General features: G+C 44.1%; 1 protein-coding gene across 3 annotated transcripts in view; it reads right to left on the bottom strand.

Moving 5' to 3' along the window:
- LOC142582519 (uncharacterized) overlaps positions 1-18,853 on the bottom strand; it is a 67,122-nt gene that overhangs the window by 37,146 nt on the left and 11,123 nt on the right. For all 3 annotated transcript variants that reach the window (XM_075692338.1, XM_075692339.1, XM_075692340.1), the window contains exons 2-4: positions 10,615-10,880; positions 4,980-5,172; positions 1,809-2,146 (exon numbers count right to left, since the gene is read on the bottom strand). In XM_075692338.1, the coding sequence (XP_075548453.1) occupies positions 1,809-2,146; positions 4,980-5,172; positions 10,615-10,783 (700 nt within the window). In that variant the 5' untranslated portion in view covers positions 10,784-10,880. The remainder of the gene's footprint in view (positions 1-1,808; positions 2,147-4,979; positions 5,173-10,614; positions 10,881-18,853) is intronic.

Below are 18,853 nucleotides of genomic sequence, written 5' to 3'. Positions count from 1 at the left end.
CGCGCTGCTTCGGATGAGCTGTCGACACCCCCCTGCAAAAAAATGATCCTGGCCCGGCCGCAGCACTTGCTCAGACAGCCAATCAGGGGCTCTTGTGTCCTCGTCGTGCAAAATGGCGAAAGTGCGAGCTGTCTCGGTGCTTTTAACGCGATAGCGTTAAGGAGCTCGTGTCGCAGAAAAGCCGGTGTCGTCGGCGTCGGTGTCGGCGTCCGCGGCGTTGGCCGTGAGCGATAAATCACGGCAGGCACTTCATAAATAAAAAGCAACTTCCAAGATGGGCTGGGTGGGAATCGAACCAGGGTCTCCGGAGTGTGAGACGGAGACGTTACCACTGAGCCACGAGTTCGATGCTTCAAAGCGGTACAAAAGCGCCTCTAGTGAATGCGGTGTTGCCTTAGAAACGAGCTGTTTCTAAGGCTCAGGCGTGCGTTGCTTGCTCAGGCGCACATTTCGTTGTCGCGGCGAACGCTGCGTTGCTCGACGCTCACCGCGTCCGATGCGGGGCGCGTAGCCGCTGTGCCGTAGCCCATTGTCTTACACCCCTTGGCGGGTCGACGGGAACGCTGTTGCGTTCCACTCTTGAAGGCGAAGCTTATTCTGGTCCATTGTGTGTATGCCTTGTGGGCCTTCTCTCGCAGTGTTGCCGTGACGAAGCGGCATAATTTGCCTTTTGTCGTTGAAGCTGGAAATCATTAATCGGGTCGAACGCGGTGAGAAGTCGGATGTGTCCCAGCAGCGTGAATGATTACGAGGAACACTCTCAGGACGATTTTGAAGAATAAGGGGGAAATTAGGGCTAAAGCGGCCACTCTCTAGCCCCGGTGCCCGTGGCACCCGATGCGTATGCACGGCCATGTACGAGTGGTTCATCCGAAATTGCTTCAGCCGTGCCGGCGTTCCGCGTGCTCGGTGATGATTGTAAATTCTGATGAATGCGACGCAGCCGTTGCCGGTGTTGCCAAAACTTGGAGCGAGCTGTCAGAATTTCCGGAAGCTATTGACGAATCAACAGTGGACGAGTTTGTGAGTGCAAATGATGGTGTCGCGACCACGGGAGAGCCCGAAAACGAAGACTCCATTGCCGACGTCGTACCGAGAACAAGTGAAAGTGGGCACAACGAGGAAAGCAACGACGGTCCTTTGTCTACATCCTCCGAAGTGACTGGTGCGCTCGCACTAGTCCGGTGCTTCTGCGCGAATGCGGAAGGTTGCGGCCTCAGCTGCTCCCGACTCCTTACACAACGCGGAGAAATGCGTGCGTCGCAGGCAGCGAAATTGCCAGAGCAGAAACAAATGCAGGACTATTTCATGCGAAACTAAGCTAGTTTCATCAATAAAGTGATCTTATAAAGACTATTTCATGCGAAACTAAGCTAGTTTCATCAATAAAGTGATCTTATAAATGGTATGTGCTTTTATGACATCCAATTATTCAGCAGGCTTATCCTGATCAAAAATGTTTGTTTTTCCGCTACAATGTGTGTACGTGTTCATAAAGCATATTGAATATGATGAACATATTTTCATGTCCGGTGCAACTTCCGCCATAATGATGTTTGACTTTATAGAATGCGCCAGAGAACGACAGTTTGACATGTGCGTACTGGTACAGTACAAGCCTTTGCATGGTGTATCCAAGTGGATGCCACAGCTGTTCAATATAGACAATAATTTGATATGTCAGGGTTTTATACATCCGAGATCGCCTGCATGTGTCAGTACTCCTGTTAGTTCCACAGGACCACATGTTGAGAAATAATTCCCATGAAAGTGGAGTTTGGAAAATCTAAAAAAGTTGACTAAAGCACCTTTTCTCGCAGGCCTGGCCAATGGAGATGCCACCGTAGCTGTTGCCGTTTGCAAAGGGGGCCTGAACGTGGGCAAACTTGGGCAGGCAGCGCTGCTTGTGCTGGTGGTGCTGGTGGTAGTGGTGAGGGTGGCAATCGCTGATGCAGCTCTGCCATGGAGAGGCACCCTGCAGCCGCTGCCGCTGGCAGTAGGTGACCAGGGTCGGGAGAGAACCGCTGCATCAAAGCTGAATGTTTTCTCAAGGCTGAGAGGGCAGTCCAGGCCACACTTGCACACGCCATCCGTCTGCAGGTACCTGGCCACCTCGTCCAGGCTCCGCAGCTGGTGGTTGCTCGGGCTGCTTGGGCAAGAAGACACCGGGCATTACATAAAGCAGATGACCCTTTTTATGCTGAAGAAAGACTACGGCATGTTATCTATTCTGATGAAAACAGACATATTAAACAGTTTAAAAGGGTACTGACATGACATTTTCTTACTTTTCACTTTTTTTCCCGGAAGTTTAGAAGTCTGCCCGCTGCCTTTGCTCGTCTGCAAGATTTTCTGGCAGCCCCATTATATAACTGCTATTTCACCTCACATGGCTGCTCTATAAGCAGCATGCATACACAGAAACTCTTGCTCTCTAACTTGAACTCTGACATCTCTAAGTGTCAGTTACGTTGAAATGTTTTCCTTCTGTGGTGTGAACATGTATTTTTGACCCCTTATCTCCAAAATTTAATGTGCCTGTCTCCATATATCTTTAAATACGGACTGTGAAAATACCACCTCAAACCAGCACTTATGGGGCAGCTAACCTGCCCTTTTTCACTCGGAGCCGAGCACCACTCCGGGCAAAGTCATGTCAGAGTTAAAGCCGGTGCAATCAGCACCCAACTGTGGTGTCCAAATCCCAGTCTGTGACGGCTCCCTGAAACAAACACTGATCTTGCAGGCTACGCTCTTGCTGGCAGCATGCGCCAGAAGCAATTGCATAAGCCGAAAATACGTCATGTCCGTCATGTTTTGGGCAGCGCCTACTCGCCTCATGAATGAGGAGAGAAAATGGCACGAGACTTCCACCAGACTTCGAAGTGCATTTGCGACTTTTGAAGCATCTTATCTATTACCGTATTTACTCAGATGATGATCGCACTCACGTAATGATCGCATCCCTGAATTTTGTCGTCAAAATTCGATTTTGTTTCTTTCCCGTGTAACGATCTCACCCTGAACTTGTCGCAGCGGCATGTTGTATGCCAAGTCTAGCTAATGATGATCGTGCTTACCATCTGTCGAATGCTACGCGAACGACTCTTGAAGACATGCCAAGCGGCCTGCACGCACCCAACATTCTTAAGCAGATGCCTCATTTCATTCCTTTCATCACTTTGCGCATTTCCATGAAAAGAAAAAGCTACAACCAAACTTGCCTTGGCTTTATTATTTGTAGGCTTCATAATGGCTTTGGTCAACAACAACAACACAATGGGCGCCTTTCGATTTTTCTCGTCTGCACTCGTGGGCACGCAACAAATCGCGAGCGGCAACAATAGTGGCCATGTTTACACTGATATGTTAGAAGTGCAGCCTATTCATACACCGACGCTTGTAAAGTAGTGAAGATATTCACCCACCCTTTGTGGAAACGTGCCGTATTAGGATAGCAGTGAAAACAAATGCCGCAGTTTCCACAGCATGCCCGCCATGTGTTTCTACATCACTAGCACCTAAGCGCCCATCTCTGTTTCCGTCCCCTAGAAGTGGACATGGCTACATTATTGTCACAAACTTGCCGATATTAACGATATTATTCATTACTGATACGGAAGAAACTGTTTCATTGTGCAAAATGTACTCATGAGAAGAAAAATAAATTTTCTGTGTTGCTAGAGATATGAAAAATGCACAACTTACATTTCTGCATGAAAATAACTGATCAACAGTACATTGAAAATAAGCTGATTACAGAGTTGAAAATGTTTCTTTTTTTGCAAGTAAAGAACTAACTTTTAAAGCTATATTTGTGAACAACTGGCATTTGTGTCAAGGTTTTCATGACCGTATTTACCCGCATAATGATCGCACCTTAGGGAAAAGAAAATCGAAGCAAATTCAAGGGCGCGATCATTACGCAGAATAAGTTTCCCGCGAAAAAACAAAATTTTCATCATCATGCTTTTGCTGCGGGATGAGAACAGGTCAACGAACAGGCAGCTGTCGCTGTAACAGTGCGGGACATCAAAACAAAAATGGCGGCCGGTGGAGCAAGCCGGATGCACCGAATGTGATTTTTTTCCCCTCATGAGTACATTAAGTGCATTGAAACAGTTTCTTCCTCATCAGTGACGAATAATATTGTTAATATCGGCAAGCTTGCAGCAATAACGTAGTCATGTCCACTTTGAGGGGACAGAAACAGAGATGGGCACACTCAGCTGCCAGTGACAGAAACACATGGCGGCCATGCTGCGAAAACTGCGGCTTTTGTCTTCACTAAATTCCTAATACGGCACGCTTGCACTAAGGGTGGGCGAATATCTTAGCTGTGTTGTATTACAAGCATTGGCATATGAACAGAGCACACTTCAAACGTATCAATGATGTTAAATGTAGCTACTGTCATTGCTGCTCACAAATTGTTGCGTGCCCAGAAGAGCAGACGAGAAGAATCAAAAGGCATCTTTTTTGTTGTTGCTGACCACAACCATTATAAATCCTACAAATAATAAAGCCAAGGCAAGTTCAGTTGTAGATATTTTTTTTTCTTGGAAGCACAGGAAGTGACAAAAGGACTGAAATGGGACATCTGCTTAAGAATCTGTTTGATGTGTGCAGACCGCTTGGTAAGCACAACCACCGTCAGCTATACTTGGCACACGACACATTGCTGCAGCAAGTTTGAGGTGCAATCATTACGCAGAAAAAAATTTTTTTTTGACGGCAAACTCTAGGGGTGCGATCATATGCGAGTGTGATCATTACGCAAGTAAATACGGTAATCACTATTCGTTTTGACATCAATTTAAGTAAAGAAAAATTTACATTCGCACATGCCTAGATATTACGTCTTTCCTGCCTTACTTGCGGTAAGAGTGGCTTCTTTCGTATTGCAAAAAGGTAAATTAGCAATATAGCCCAACTTATCCTTTTCTACATTGTCCCATTAAGGTTACTGCTATATTTACCTATAGTAGACAATTTTGCCTTCGACAAGACAGCGACGCCAGCCAGGGGGCACAAGCACAGTAGCGGGGATGTAACCGGGTTTCCCACTGCCCTGAGCGCCTGCTTCCATTGTAGCAGCACTGCCGCCAAAACTTGCACCCGTTTCATCCTTGGAGCGCTGCTGCAGCTCTGGTGCTGGATCACGTGTTGGGCCTGCAACAGCAAACAGTGAAAGGCTTGTTTCAGTTGAGGTCGCCATTTTGCAAAAGCAAAAGAGTGAATGCCATGTGGTGCAGTTGGCATTCAAAGGCTACGGACCATGGTTTCCACAAGAAAACATCGAATTTCCAAGCAGTTTATGACTGTAGCTAGTATAACCCTACAAAACTATGCTGTTTGCAAACTGTTAAATGCCTCTAGAACAAGCAATACTGCTGGCCCTGGCGAAATTGTTATCTTTCATATGTGTGCAATGCCTCTATAATGAAGACTGCTTCAACAAGTTTGCCTGTACAATGAAGTAATTCGGGCAACTCCGACAGCTGATTTGTGGCTCTACCATGAGCATACAATGCCTCAGAAGGTCCGGACTCTGCTATAGCTATGGTAGCCCATCGCCCCCACACTGGACAGAAACTCCAGTGGGTGGAGTGGCTAAACATGGTGAAGGCACTAACAGCCTCAATGTAACAAGGTCGGCTGTAATCGCACATTCCACCAGATGAAGTATGTGCGCAGAAGAAAATTAGCAGCTCCTTTCACTAATCACCTCTTGAATGTATTCTAAATAAAGGTTTTGTTTTTCTGAATGTGCCTAGCCTGGTCTATTGAGAGTGGTGTAGAGTGCTGTCTTTACAATGAAGTGACCTATATAACGATGAATTTTCGATGGCGTAAGCTCTTCACTATATAGGCATTTAACTGTACTAGTATAAGCTAAAAATTCTAATACAGTGGAACCCTATCGATATGTTCCTTGCTGTTGCGTCTTCCAGGCTGCTATAGCATTTTTATAATCCCAAACTAAAGACAACTGATTCCTATGTATTATCTTCCCACTTGATATGTTGCATTCTGTAATGTTCTTGCATCTTACTCGGCATTTGAATGTGGTGGTTATGTAAATTTAGCAATGCAGAGGCAAATTCACTCTTGCATGTTGCTACAAAGACGATAAATGTTATGCTGCAAAAATCCAGGCCCCGGCAGCCACATTTCGATGGGGATGAAATTCGAAAACACCCATGTACTTAGATTTAGGTGTACGTTAAAGAACCCCAAATGGTAGAAATTTCAGGAGTCCTCTACTGCAGCGTGCCTCATAATCAGAAAGTGGTTTTGGCACGTAAAACCCCATAATTTAATTTTTATGCTGCAAAAAAAAAAAAAAAGTTGCACAGACAGAGCGGTTGGCAAAGCATCCAAAGAAGTGCACATCAATTAAAACCTACCAGGAAACAAGCATGCTGAGCCAAATCCGTCGTGTGTAGGGTCGCATGCTGGGGGGACTTGAAGGAGAAAGAACAAAGGGGAAGGCTTCACAGGCTCTTGCCTTGAGAAGGCTGAATCTGTGATGTAATGCTCCTGCCAATCATCATCGCAGTCACATGGTTAAGCCTGTCAAGCCCCTCTGGTGGCACCACCCCAAGAAGCATGTCTTAGGCTACGTTCACACTTGGGAAACCGCAAGCGGGCGGAAAAGCCAAAGCAGCCGGAAAATATTTTCCGCGCATGTACAAGATGTTCACATTTGTTTCGCCACTGCAGCGGAAACCACTGCCACTTTCGCCCACATCCATCTAGTTTGCGTACGTTTGTCCGCGTGGTGGCACTGTTCATTACACTATTTCAAGACATACGTTCATTCATTGACCCATCAGTTACTACAAGCTATCATTTCACACAACTGCACGTATCGTTTTTAACTTTCGTCTAGCGTGGAAAATAAACAAGACATAGTTTCGACAGCTTTACATAATTGCTTTTCCTAAAAATAGACAATGAACGGAAAATGTTAAATTTTACGACCGGATGTTTACATGCTAGTGCAAATTCCGGTGAAGCGGAGAGCGGTTCCGCTTCACCGTGGCGAAAACATTGGTCCGAGACCGATTTTTTCGTCGCCTGGTTTTTCGCCCGTTTTCCCGCCTAGGCGGGCGGATTTTGTCAAGTTTTTTCCGTTTCCGCCTGCTCCAAGACCAAGTGTGAACATAGCCTTAGTGTGGTTGTAGTTTCTGCTGGTTCCCCAAGGTCAGCTTGGCCGCAATATAGCGGTGTTATGCATTGAAGCATACGCAAAGTATTGCGGTAAGTCATACATGACATGTATGTATGGGTTGTCTCCTATCAGAGTACAATGCATACCTGCCAACCTGGCGAGATCAAAAATCGGGAGACTTTATTCGCGCCAACGTAGGTGGGGGGGGGGGGGAGGGTTGCATCACTGTTTCAACTTCCTGTGGCCTTAGTAACTCGGTGAAACATGTTTTCCATCAGTGTTTTTCATCTTTCCAACCATAGACCCCTGCATGTCCCACCTTTCTTCATTAAGAATGTCCTCTGGAAGACTGTATGCCTGTAGTGTGGCAAACTCAGCTTCGAGAGCATCTAAAGCGTCTTCAGCAGATTCACTGGCATCTCGGGGCAGCAGCTGAGGGAAACTCTGAATAAATAAACGAATACTTGAGAGCGATGCCTGTGAAATTTCAGGTTGGCCACCTCCGCATTCTTCATAGTTGCATTTCAGAGTTGCATCTACATCCATAGCGCTTCGCCTCGTCTCATTTCGAAAATATTTTTTGTAGAAGAGGCCCAACGTAGTCACTGACACTAAGCGGTAGGTTGTGTTCGACGAGGAATCCCGTAAACATGCACTCCGCACGTATGACACTGTCGACGCACTTGTTCCGGAGAAAGTTCAATATGTTGCCTTGCTGCTCAGCGGTACAAACATAGCTTTGATGCTTCGCCATGGAAACGTGCAGTTTCAAGTCGCTGTTGACATTGTGAGACACGCTGACGTCGCATCCAAACGTTCTACAAAATGCAAAATTTTCTCCTTTTCTTGATGTCAAAAAGCATGGAAATTCAGAAGTTCGCAATAACTTCTGCAAATACCTCTTTTTCGACTTTGGTAGTGCCATGGCATCAAGCACACGAGAATTCTAACTTTACACGGTGCACCGCACACACAGCCTAGCCAACACTAATCATACACAAAAGCAACAGCAACGAGATGCACCATGGAGGAAGGCATGCATGAAATGCAAGAACTACATTGGCTCTGGCTTTGGTCGGCTTACTAGGCGTTGTAGTCGGCTGCTTAGTCGATGATACCAATGGTGCTAGTGCTGCCGTTGTTGGTGATGCTGACGATTACGATGCGGCTGTAGATTCCACGGTGCCGGTTTCGCAAAAACCATTATTGCGCGAACAGAGACCACTTTTTGGGAGATGTAAGATAGTGATCGTACAATCGAAAAGTTCAGTAAAAAATCGGGAGTCTCCCGGGCGAATCGGGAGGGTTGGCAAGTATGACAATGGGTTGTCTCCTATCGGAGTACAAGTGCCGAGAATATTACAAGCAAAAAGACAAAAAAAAACACATAATCTTGGCTCTGAGTACTACACATAATCCTATTCAATTTGGCCTTTTTCGAGCGGTGTCCTGTACTTACTATCGGAGCTTACCAGTGATATGTTGCAAAACTGCAATAGGCTAAATGAAGTTTTCGCTCACAGGTCAAGAAACTAACTCATTGTTCTGTCACATGCACATTACAGCCAATGCTGCCTGGTGACATTAACCTTGCAATAATTTGCTGTCTACTCAGCACTTCCTAGATGGTTGTCTCTAATGCGACCAACTGGCCAAGGATACTGAATTTTACTAAATGCTTCTTAAACCGGAATGTCAGGTGTACAGGATTCTTCCAGCTATATACTGCTGGATTGTGCGCACTTAGTTTGCCCAGAGGCAGCGTTTCCTAGTGGATTTAGTGTAACCTTTTCCATACAGCAGGAATTTATGAAAATTGTACCAAAGTTTACAGAATTATGGTGCACTGGCAGTCATGTTTCCAATGCAGAGGTTCAAGCATAGAAAGAAGAAACTACACATGATGCCACTGACGATGATGGTTTGTGACCGCACTCCTTTTATAGCCACTAACAAACACTGCCAACTAACGTAGGAAACTGCAACTAGAGAGAAGCTGACAGATATACTCATCATTGGCAAAGGAAGGGTTAATGGCACATTTGTGGACATTACTTGCCTGTTTGGTATAACATAAGTTCAAAATGCACATCAACTACAACGATACCCCTGAAGAAACATAAATTTCACTGTAACAAATGGTGGTGCCATCTTTCACTGTTACGGTGAATGCCACGTTTAAAAATAGAGGTGACAGATGACACCTCTGTTCCATAATAGCCAACCAATTTTGGGTTGCAACTGCAAAAAATTGTGCACTTGGTACTCATTGTGGACGAAACACGTAAGCAACACCCCCAAGCATGGTACTAAACTAAACCTACTGTGCGAATACTATTTCCATCTGAACAAATCAGCAGTTTGGCCAAAAGAGTCAATGGGCGGCTTGCAAAATAGTGAGCACCATCTTGCGCGCAACAGGCAAAGCTGCAGCACTGAGCGCGTGAGTATGTGGTTAGAAATCGAGTTTCGTTTCTCGGCTTATGCCTGACCACTTCCACGGCAACCGCGTGTGTTCACTGCGGCCAAAATAATTGAAGACGCTCTTACTCTGTTCCAGTTTTCGTACATGACTAGGACCTCCGACTTCTCGAAGCGTAACATTCAAACTGATCGCGTGTGGCAGTATCTGCTTCTATAAGTGCCACTATTCGCCAGGCTCATCGAGGCTCGGCACTGAATAAGATTACGTTAAAGATATCGTATATTCGGAGGCTGCTGATGCACGGCACGGGACTGATGCGAGCAACATGCACGCTTCAACAAAGAGCGGAGCGCACGTCGTCGAAACACGCTGCCGACGTGTCGCCGAGTGTCCGCACTTGGTTTCGCAGACTGGCCGTGTGCAGCTACCACCATGCAAGGTTCGCTCTTTGCTGCCAACAGAGTATAGACAGAACCAATGCTGTGTTCATTTAACCACGACATTATTGCCTGGACGGTAAAATGCTCACGAAAATAGACGCTTTATGACTCGCAGCCTTCTCATTGCAAGCGCTGCTGGCTGCTGCTTCGACAGCCGAAAGCTAGGCCTACCGGCTCAGCGATCGGCGGCTGCCAACAAAGTCAGTGGACTGAGCGTGATGCTCCGCTTAGGAGCATCACGAAAATGAAATACACAGAAAATACACAGACAGAAAATGAAATAAACTCGTGCTCCATTTGCTAGTGAAGCAATTTGTGCAGAATACGCAACACAACTAGCCGGCCTTTTCACGAAACTACCGCGATCAAAACCACCACAAACCGGGGTCTCAAGGCGCGCTAGAGCTGCGCTGGTTGTTTGTCTGCTTCTTGTATCTAACCATGTAGAGGGCACTCGTGACAGCCGTGTTCGCGCAGGCGCAACAGCATTTTTGCAAACAGTCCATTACACCTGACGCTCCCATTTACAGAACACTCAGTGCACTCTGCTAGGGGCATGCCGGTACACACACCTGTAGTGGTGTTGCTGTGGCCAGCCGCTGCTGCATGACTATGGTGCTGCTGCTGCTGCTGCTGTGGCCAGACGGCAGCGTTCTCCTCCGTGGCGCTGGGGGTTCCCTCCTCGAGGGGGCAGGGGGGCAGAGATGCCGCTCTCAACTGTGGGGGGCCGTCTGCCGCCATCGAGGGGGCCACTGGGCCATGCTGCCTGCTCGGGGCCTCGTTAGCCCCCACGAGCTCCCGTGCCCCGCAGGGCCATTACCCCCGGCCAACTCTCCCCCTGCACATGCCAGCACAAGGCAAGACAAGTGAGCTCGCACACTCAATGATGAACATGGCTTACAGTCTGCCAACTTCCTTGCTATACTATGGATTCAACTCACTGTCTCCACAAGTCAAACTTTCTTCTAATTAATGCACTCACATTGAACTATGAAACAGTTAGTCATTTGGAGGCACCAGACCTGCACAGAGGTCTAGACGTGCTTCAACTTCGTTTCCTTCCCAGTTTCAAAACAGTGTTCCGCTGCTGGTATGACCACTGTGTGCATGCACATTAGCGCTCCTGCTTGAACAGCTGTGTTAAAACAACAGACAGTAAACATCAGGCTAAAACTAATACTTTTGCTAGCCACTGACAAATGTGTGCCAAGACTAACCATGTCATGTAAGCTGACAATTGAAGAGCAAAAACTTGTACAAATTAAACTGTGCAGAGCTATATGTCCTCCACAAAATTTCTAGTAATAGGTTTCATGCAGAGAGAATGCTCGGCATTAAACTGATACATTTGCAGCCCCACTGGCAAAATAACATTTACGTCGTCCTAGTTGGCTTGGATCGTTACCACCGAGACAATTATGACGTCTTCCAATCATTCCTGTGCTGTTATTTCCACTACTGCAGATGCTTTATACACAGACACTTTTACCACATCTTCCTCCTAAGCAGTGAAGGCCACAGATAACTGGCAGAATTGATGCTATAGGCAGTGATTAAGAGTATCAGTCAGTTCCCTGCTTCTTACATCAATTGCCATCCACATTGTGCCCATAGTTTAAAGATGCCTTACAATGATAGTCATGAATCGTATAGGCTACCTTCCTTTATCCCTTCAGGCACCAATTATACCCAAATAATATTTAGTTACACCACATTTCTTGTATGTTCAGAATATTGAAAAGTGTAAAGCTCCAAAACGAATTAATTTCACCGAGTTTAATCAGATTTACAGAAAGTGGACTTCATGCAAGAACTCAACTTTAGATATGAGAACTTCCACTCTTTCACATCTAGCATACTCTGAAAGCAACGATCTAGTAATTTGAAAAGGTGATGCCCAATGTAAAACATTGTGAAAAACAATGAAAGAAGTGAAGCCATCTCATGTTTGCTCGTGGTGTAGCGACACCACGAGCAAACAACCTCTGGCCTTCTACCTTTCAACTCACTTTTACTAAAACACTCTAAAAATATCATCCAAAATTGTAGTGCAGCGTCACTCAAGAAAGGTTGTCAAGATTTATGCTACATGTTTTAAATACCCTTATTTCCATCAGTGTTGTAGCTTTTGATGCAATGAATTGGCATGCACAACTGCGCACATAGTGCCTGAAGGTGTTATGCGCACAGTCATCATCACCATTATCAGCCTTCTTGTACAATGCAGGGTAGAGTTCTGTATCACCATAGCTTTTCAATGACCAAACTCATCCTGACAATGTAAACTTCCTAATCTCATCATTCTACCACACTCAATTCCATATTCTTTCACTTGGCCCACACCATTACTCCAATAGACCACCAGTTACCCCTTCTTCCGCTTAAATGCCAAATGCAACGAAATTCTATTTGGGTTAAACTGGTTATAAGTTGGTAGCACATAATATTGAAGAAATCTCGTTGAAGCTGTGGGGCTAATAATTACCCAATTACTTTTACTAACAGCCTTTAGATAGCACATCAACAGATGATAGAGACACTCGGTGGTTAGCAGATATGATGCATTTTCCAGACCATGACTAGCAAAATTTTCACTTTGATGCAAGGACCACTCAATGTCAAAGTCCTACCCACTCACTGTGCAAACTCTCAACGTTTCGGGTACTGTGTGATTTCCAGCAAGCAGGAATGGTGATAAACATGTATATTTTTGCACATTTCCTGTGACGCATTGTCGCATATTTTAAAAAGATTTATTGCATGAAGGCCCACTCTATACCTCCACTATATGAAACTAATCATTTTACAAGCTCAAAAATTTTGTTTATAACTGTTTTGTAATCCACCGTTAAGCCTATCAATAACTTTCTGATCCTTACCTTCATTTGAAATTTATGTTATGCCCACAAGTATTCACACCGATAGGTTAGGTTCCATTTACTTTACGAAAACAATTACTAAAATATAATAGTCAACTTGCATAAGCCCAACTGCTTGCGCATATACCTTGGGTGTACATAACTAGCAGTGTATCAGCTTACTGTGTAGGCTCTAAACAAATGTTCGAAGAATGAGAAAGAAATGTTCCACATTTAACAAATACAAATATTAAAACCAACTGATACAAACCAATACATGAAAACAAGAGCATGTATGTCAGGCACGTATCCAGGATTCTTTTTCGGGGGGCAACCCAGGGTAACATTCCTATGCAAATGGGGGAGGGGGGGGGGAGGGCGTACCTTTAGTAGCACAAATGTGAATAATGCCCACCATTCAGCACAAAGACGCGCAGACCCGCAAAAGAGAAATGTAACAAGATGTATCTCGCAGACACGCCTGTGTGATACACCTTGACAAACAAGGAACCACATCAAGTGGACTTGCGCAGGAAAGAAGCGCAAGAAGAACACTGCCAAGAACAAGTGAACAAACGAAAATGTAAAATAAAGATTTATAGTAGCGTTTTTTAAATTAGCTCTTGAAGAATTGTTGAGAAATTGTGAATCGCAGTTCTTTTGGAACCCTCGTTTGGAGCTCTACCAAGTGCCAAAACCAACTCGTATTGTTATTTGGGAAGTTGCGTAACGATGTGTGGCCGCCAGTCCCGTACAACCGCGTAGAGTCCAGGACGCTGCAGTTCTAGGCGTACTGCACCCACCACGAAAGGCTAGAAAAACCCCTACATAAGCACAGCAGAGAAGTGGCTACGTCAGGCTACTCGACTGATAAATGTAGAAGCGTCATTCAAAACGCACGGAATCATTCTCCACTTCCGGCGGCATTTTCTCTACTTCCTTTTTAAAATAAAAAGATCTTGATCCACAAATATCTTCACAAACAATGGTTAAATTTGTTAATTTTCGCTTTTCCTTCCTGTTTAGCTGTTGTCTCGGCTCTTTCCCTTAGTAGATCGCTTAATTTCTCATTTCCTTGAGACTCTGGTTTCCAGTTGCCAACCTTGCATGAAAAGTTCTGTGCAGTTGGGTAAAAATGAGACAAGGTAACGGGTGACATTGACATTGCTAATGGGCTTAAAGGTTATTGCAGGGTTTCATGATGGACGCTGTTTCGCATGATTTTATTTTCCACTTTATCTTACCCATATTGCGGGTATATTGTTCCGATGAGCTGCCAGCATCGCGGCAAGCCGTCACTCGAAGAAATTATGAAGCAAAGGGTAAAGTTAAAAGCAACTGGTGTTTTCTCCGGCCGCAACTATTTCCATGAGCATACAGACCAGCTCACTACGAACTGAATCCCTTTCCTGGTCCCTAGATCAGTCTAAACAAAGAAGGTCGAACTAACGAAGCAACAGCAATGCGCGTGGCCGTTCCAATAGATGGTGACAACTGAATGCATCTCGAGTTCAATCGCGCGGGCACCGAATCGATGAGAAAATTGGCCTTCACACCCCAGGAGATGCCCATAACTACCGCCATCTAAAAGGAGAAAAAAAGGCAGCAAAATGTTAACCGCCGCATAGCTGTCGAGTCTCAAGATTGATTTGGCGGCGCTTTAGGAATGTGTGTGAGAAAGTGGTGGCCTGGCAACGGCGGCGAGGGTGGGGGGAGGGGTATGCTGCTTAATTTTAGGGGGTGGAAGGGGGGGGGGGGTATGTGTCTGACATATATACACTAAACATGCATGCAATAAGCACTCAGAAATGCTCAGATTTCAACAATACCCAAAGGAAGAAAGAGTAGTGATGTTTATGTATGGATTAGCGGTTCTTTTAAACCCAAGACAATGCGTACTTCATAATCCTATTAGAAGATAACATACAGTCTATTTTCAACGTATTGAAACAAAAAGGCAGTACTGATGGACAGTGGCTGTGCGTGCGGGTGCACATACACACACACAGGCACACTGGCAAAAACAAAATTGATGCCTTTGTGCAACTGGAAGGATTGGAGATGTGCCTTCCTCAATTCCATTAAAGCATTAGAGTGACAGAATGGGTACCAAGAGAAGGGAAGCGCAGTAGAGGACGACAGGAGACTAGGTGGTGCGACAAAATTAGGAAATTTGCGGGTGCTAGTTGGAATCGGCTGGCGCAGGACAAGGGTAATTGGAGATCGCGGGGAGAGGCCTTCGACCTGCAGTGGACATAAAATACGCTGATGATGATGAATTCCATTAAACACTGGCATTTTCATGGCACCATACCCACTGAAGGAAATAAGCTGTATGTTTACTCTTTTATCTTTCTCACACTGCTCTATTAATTTCAATGTGGACAACGAAAAAATAATAACTAACCTGACAGATGCTAGCCATTAACAACTTTATCCACACGTTGCGAAAAACGAATGAGAATACATGCTGTCTGCCTTTGCTGTACCAAAAGCAACATTGACTGTCAATATTAAAAGCATAAAGGGGTAGCAATTAGGGATGGCCATTTTTTTTATTTGATTAATGATTAATCATTCATCATTTTAACCTTTAATTGATTAATTGCTTTTGATGCAGAGTTTTTCATCAGTTGACTAATCGAAATTTTCGCAAGGCACTTTTAGAAAGGTTGAAGCACAGTTATCTACTCTTGTAGGGCGCTACTTTAATGTTTGAGTTGTGGAACCAGACTTGAAACACAAGTGTATAAGCGTTTCACAAAGGATAATCGTTCGCCTGTTAAAGACCAAATATAGTTGGCGCTAGTGGCTTCTAAACAGATGAACAATATATGTTATAAAATGGCATTTAGTGCAGAATTAAATACAGTACATGGCACTAGTGAATTTCTGTGCAGTCCAGTTAAATAAGATATAAGAAAAATGGCAAAAGTGAAAGGTAACGTCCAACTGGAATATAAAAGAAATTGCAATATGCACAGGGGAATAGAAAATTACTGGTTTAGGATTTTGAAACCACATGTCATTTTCTACAGACAAAAGGAATGTCAATTGGTTAGGATGTTTGGGCAAAACCGACGCCTTCTTTGAATGGCCACATAACCAGCATGCGAGAACAGATGCTCAAACGCTATAGCTGGAATCGACATGAACTCCATCACTATGTCAAATACATGCTCCAAACCGGAATGCACACACTGTGTCATGTCTTTATTGGACTGGATGTGGCATGATGCTCAACGACTGGGTTGCTATAGGAGGCCTTGAATTTCGATGGCATTTCAAGATTCAGGCGGCATGGTGGTGTGTCCGGTGTGGGGGAAAAGAGGGGAAGCAATCGACTCTGCATCACTTGGGACTCAAAAAAAAAAAAAAAGTTGACAGTCGCTCTACCACAGCCGCAGAGTTCCTTCTTGTGCACCACTATCATATAGTACAATTTCCAAATTTTCGTGCCACTCCTGCTAAACTCTCGAAAATGATTAATCGAACAGGTCTAATTTAGTAAGTCAATTAATTAAATGAAAGATGAACATCGGTGAACAATAATCATTCTGTATGATAATTTAGTTGATTAATCAGTAATCAATGTTACCAACTCTAGCTGCAGTTTATACAGTCAACCGGGTCACTGAAGAGAATATACACAAGACACTTGTCAGTAATGTGTGACATGATGCTATTGAGCTCAGCTGTTAAGATTGGTTGATGCGGTTTTAAAGAAACACTAACAAGAATATTTCGAGCTGTATAGTAAATTAGCATTCTACAATACTGAAAAAGGCCACCTTTAACAAGAGGCTTGGTGAACCAGAAAAGACGCAAAAACAAAAGACGGATGGCAACACTGCTAAGTTCCTGCACCAGCTTGTTGTGACGTCACGAACTTTGAGAACATTTACTGGGGCCTAGTTAATTTTTTTTGTCGGAAAAGGTAGACTGGAACAAATGCCAAAAGAGCCAAAGACTTCGCAAGATTTGAAAACTTTTGTTGAGCCACAACAACCCGGATGTGAAAAAATACCTTGAAATCCATGAAATCCCATTCATGTACCAGCACTGGGGTTTCAGCTCAAAATTAAAAAAACCTAACTGTGAGTTTCAATTTCTCATTTAATAATCAATCTATTACAACAAAACTAACCAAAATAAAGTTTTTAAATAATACTTAGTCTAATGCAATTTCATGTTTTTCTTTGTGGTGTCTTTAACATTTGAAAGCCATTGACAGGCAATGAGAGATGTCACAGTGAAGGGTTCTCAGATAACTTTTATCGCCCGAGTTATTTAATGAGCACAAGAAACTTGGCACACGAGTAGTTTTGCATTTCATCGCTTTCCAAATGTGGCTGCCCTGGTTGGGTCTCAAACATGCACCCTCATGTTCTGCAACATTACGGTCACACTTCGGATGTACAGGGTGTTTCAGCTAACTTTAGCCAGAGTTTAAAAATATGCTGACGCACTCTAAGAGGACGCAAACCAAATGCATGTCGCTCACTAGTCACTACGTGACATGTTGCAAGCGGCCATGTCACGTAGTGTTTTTTGTATTTCGCGGGCATCCGCAGTAAGCTGAAAAACACCAATACTTAAAAGATAGAAACTGTTTGGACGTTTTGCAAACCGCTCTGCAACTTTCTAATTGGAATATTTGTCTTAGCTTCGTTGCTTCAGAAGTTGGTTAATTAATCTTGACTAATTATCTCATTAAGCAAAATACAAAAAATAGCGTGAAGCACTACATACCAAAGTGAGCAGCATGCATTTGGTTGCCTCGTCTTAGAAGAGTGCATCTGCATATTTTTTAACTCTGGCTAAGTTAGCTGAAACACCCGGTATAAAGGGGGTCCAGATAAGCTGGTGCGAGGCCTAGCTGCAAAAATCCATCAAGCTTGGTGAAGCTTGGCAAAAAATCAAGTTTAGCCCCCCATTGTTAATGCAGTCTATTAGTCTGAAATAAATTGGCGTTTCACCTAAGCCCTTATATTTCACATGATCAGGCATTGCAGAGAACTGTGTTGGTTTCACAATATTTATAGAAGTGTTCGTTCCATGGCCACAAACAACACTAATAAAATTGGCTGCATAAGGACATGGAAGGCAAACGCGTACCATCGGATTTCACTAAATGCACTCAGCAGCAAAGCTTGGGTATGGTTCAACTTTCTGCTGCCAGAATAAGAATTGGGCGCATGTGTGCTAGCATAGCTGAGCCGAGTGGATTATAAATGCTGAGCTAAATCTGTCCACGGCCTTGACACTACAAAATAAAACTGTCCAATGTCTTGATGGTGCAGTCAAGTGGAAGACCAGTTTCCAGAATTACCAGTTTCAATGCTAGTTCAGGGAGCAGAATGTATGCCATAAACATGTTAGTATCCTGTTAGACCAGCAGACTTCCTATCCCAACCAACCCATCAGTGTGCCTCTAAATGGCTTTGTCAGGGATATTGTGCCAGATAAATAACCTAGCTCCAAGAAAATGCTTAGGAAGATCTAGGTAGCATTAAATGATAAAAAAATATGAACAGAATGATGGCACTTTTACTGTAAAATTATGTTAATCTGCTTAATGGCCTGAGCTCTGCCACAGCCAAATCGAGCGAATATTCCTGCACACAGATCCAATGGCTAAGATGCGAGGTTAAGCTTAAAAGAAATTCTTCTTAAAAATTGTGTTGCACCTACTAAATTTACTCAAGCACTTAACACATGAATGGTGCTATATTGCAGGTTTAGCATACTGCTGCATATGCAAGACATGCAATGCAGATGCAGCTTAACAACTATCATTTATGTACATGTAAAGATACGACTTTGATGCACTAAAACATTGTTCTGAATGTTGACTTCTATTTATCAGATTTAGCAGTCTAATACAGCTCATGAATGTGATGCAAAACAGATCCATTATAAATGCTGCTTATAGATGCACAATAATTATTTT

This window comes from Dermacentor variabilis, chromosome 5 (genome assembly GCF_050947875.1).
Source record: "Dermacentor variabilis isolate Ectoservices chromosome 5, ASM5094787v1, whole genome shotgun sequence".
Lineage (NCBI taxonomy): Eukaryota > Metazoa > Arthropoda > Arachnida > Ixodida > Ixodidae > Dermacentor > Dermacentor variabilis.
The sequence above is the reverse complement of the archived record's forward strand: the minus strand, read 5'-3'. Positions and strand labels throughout refer to the sequence as shown.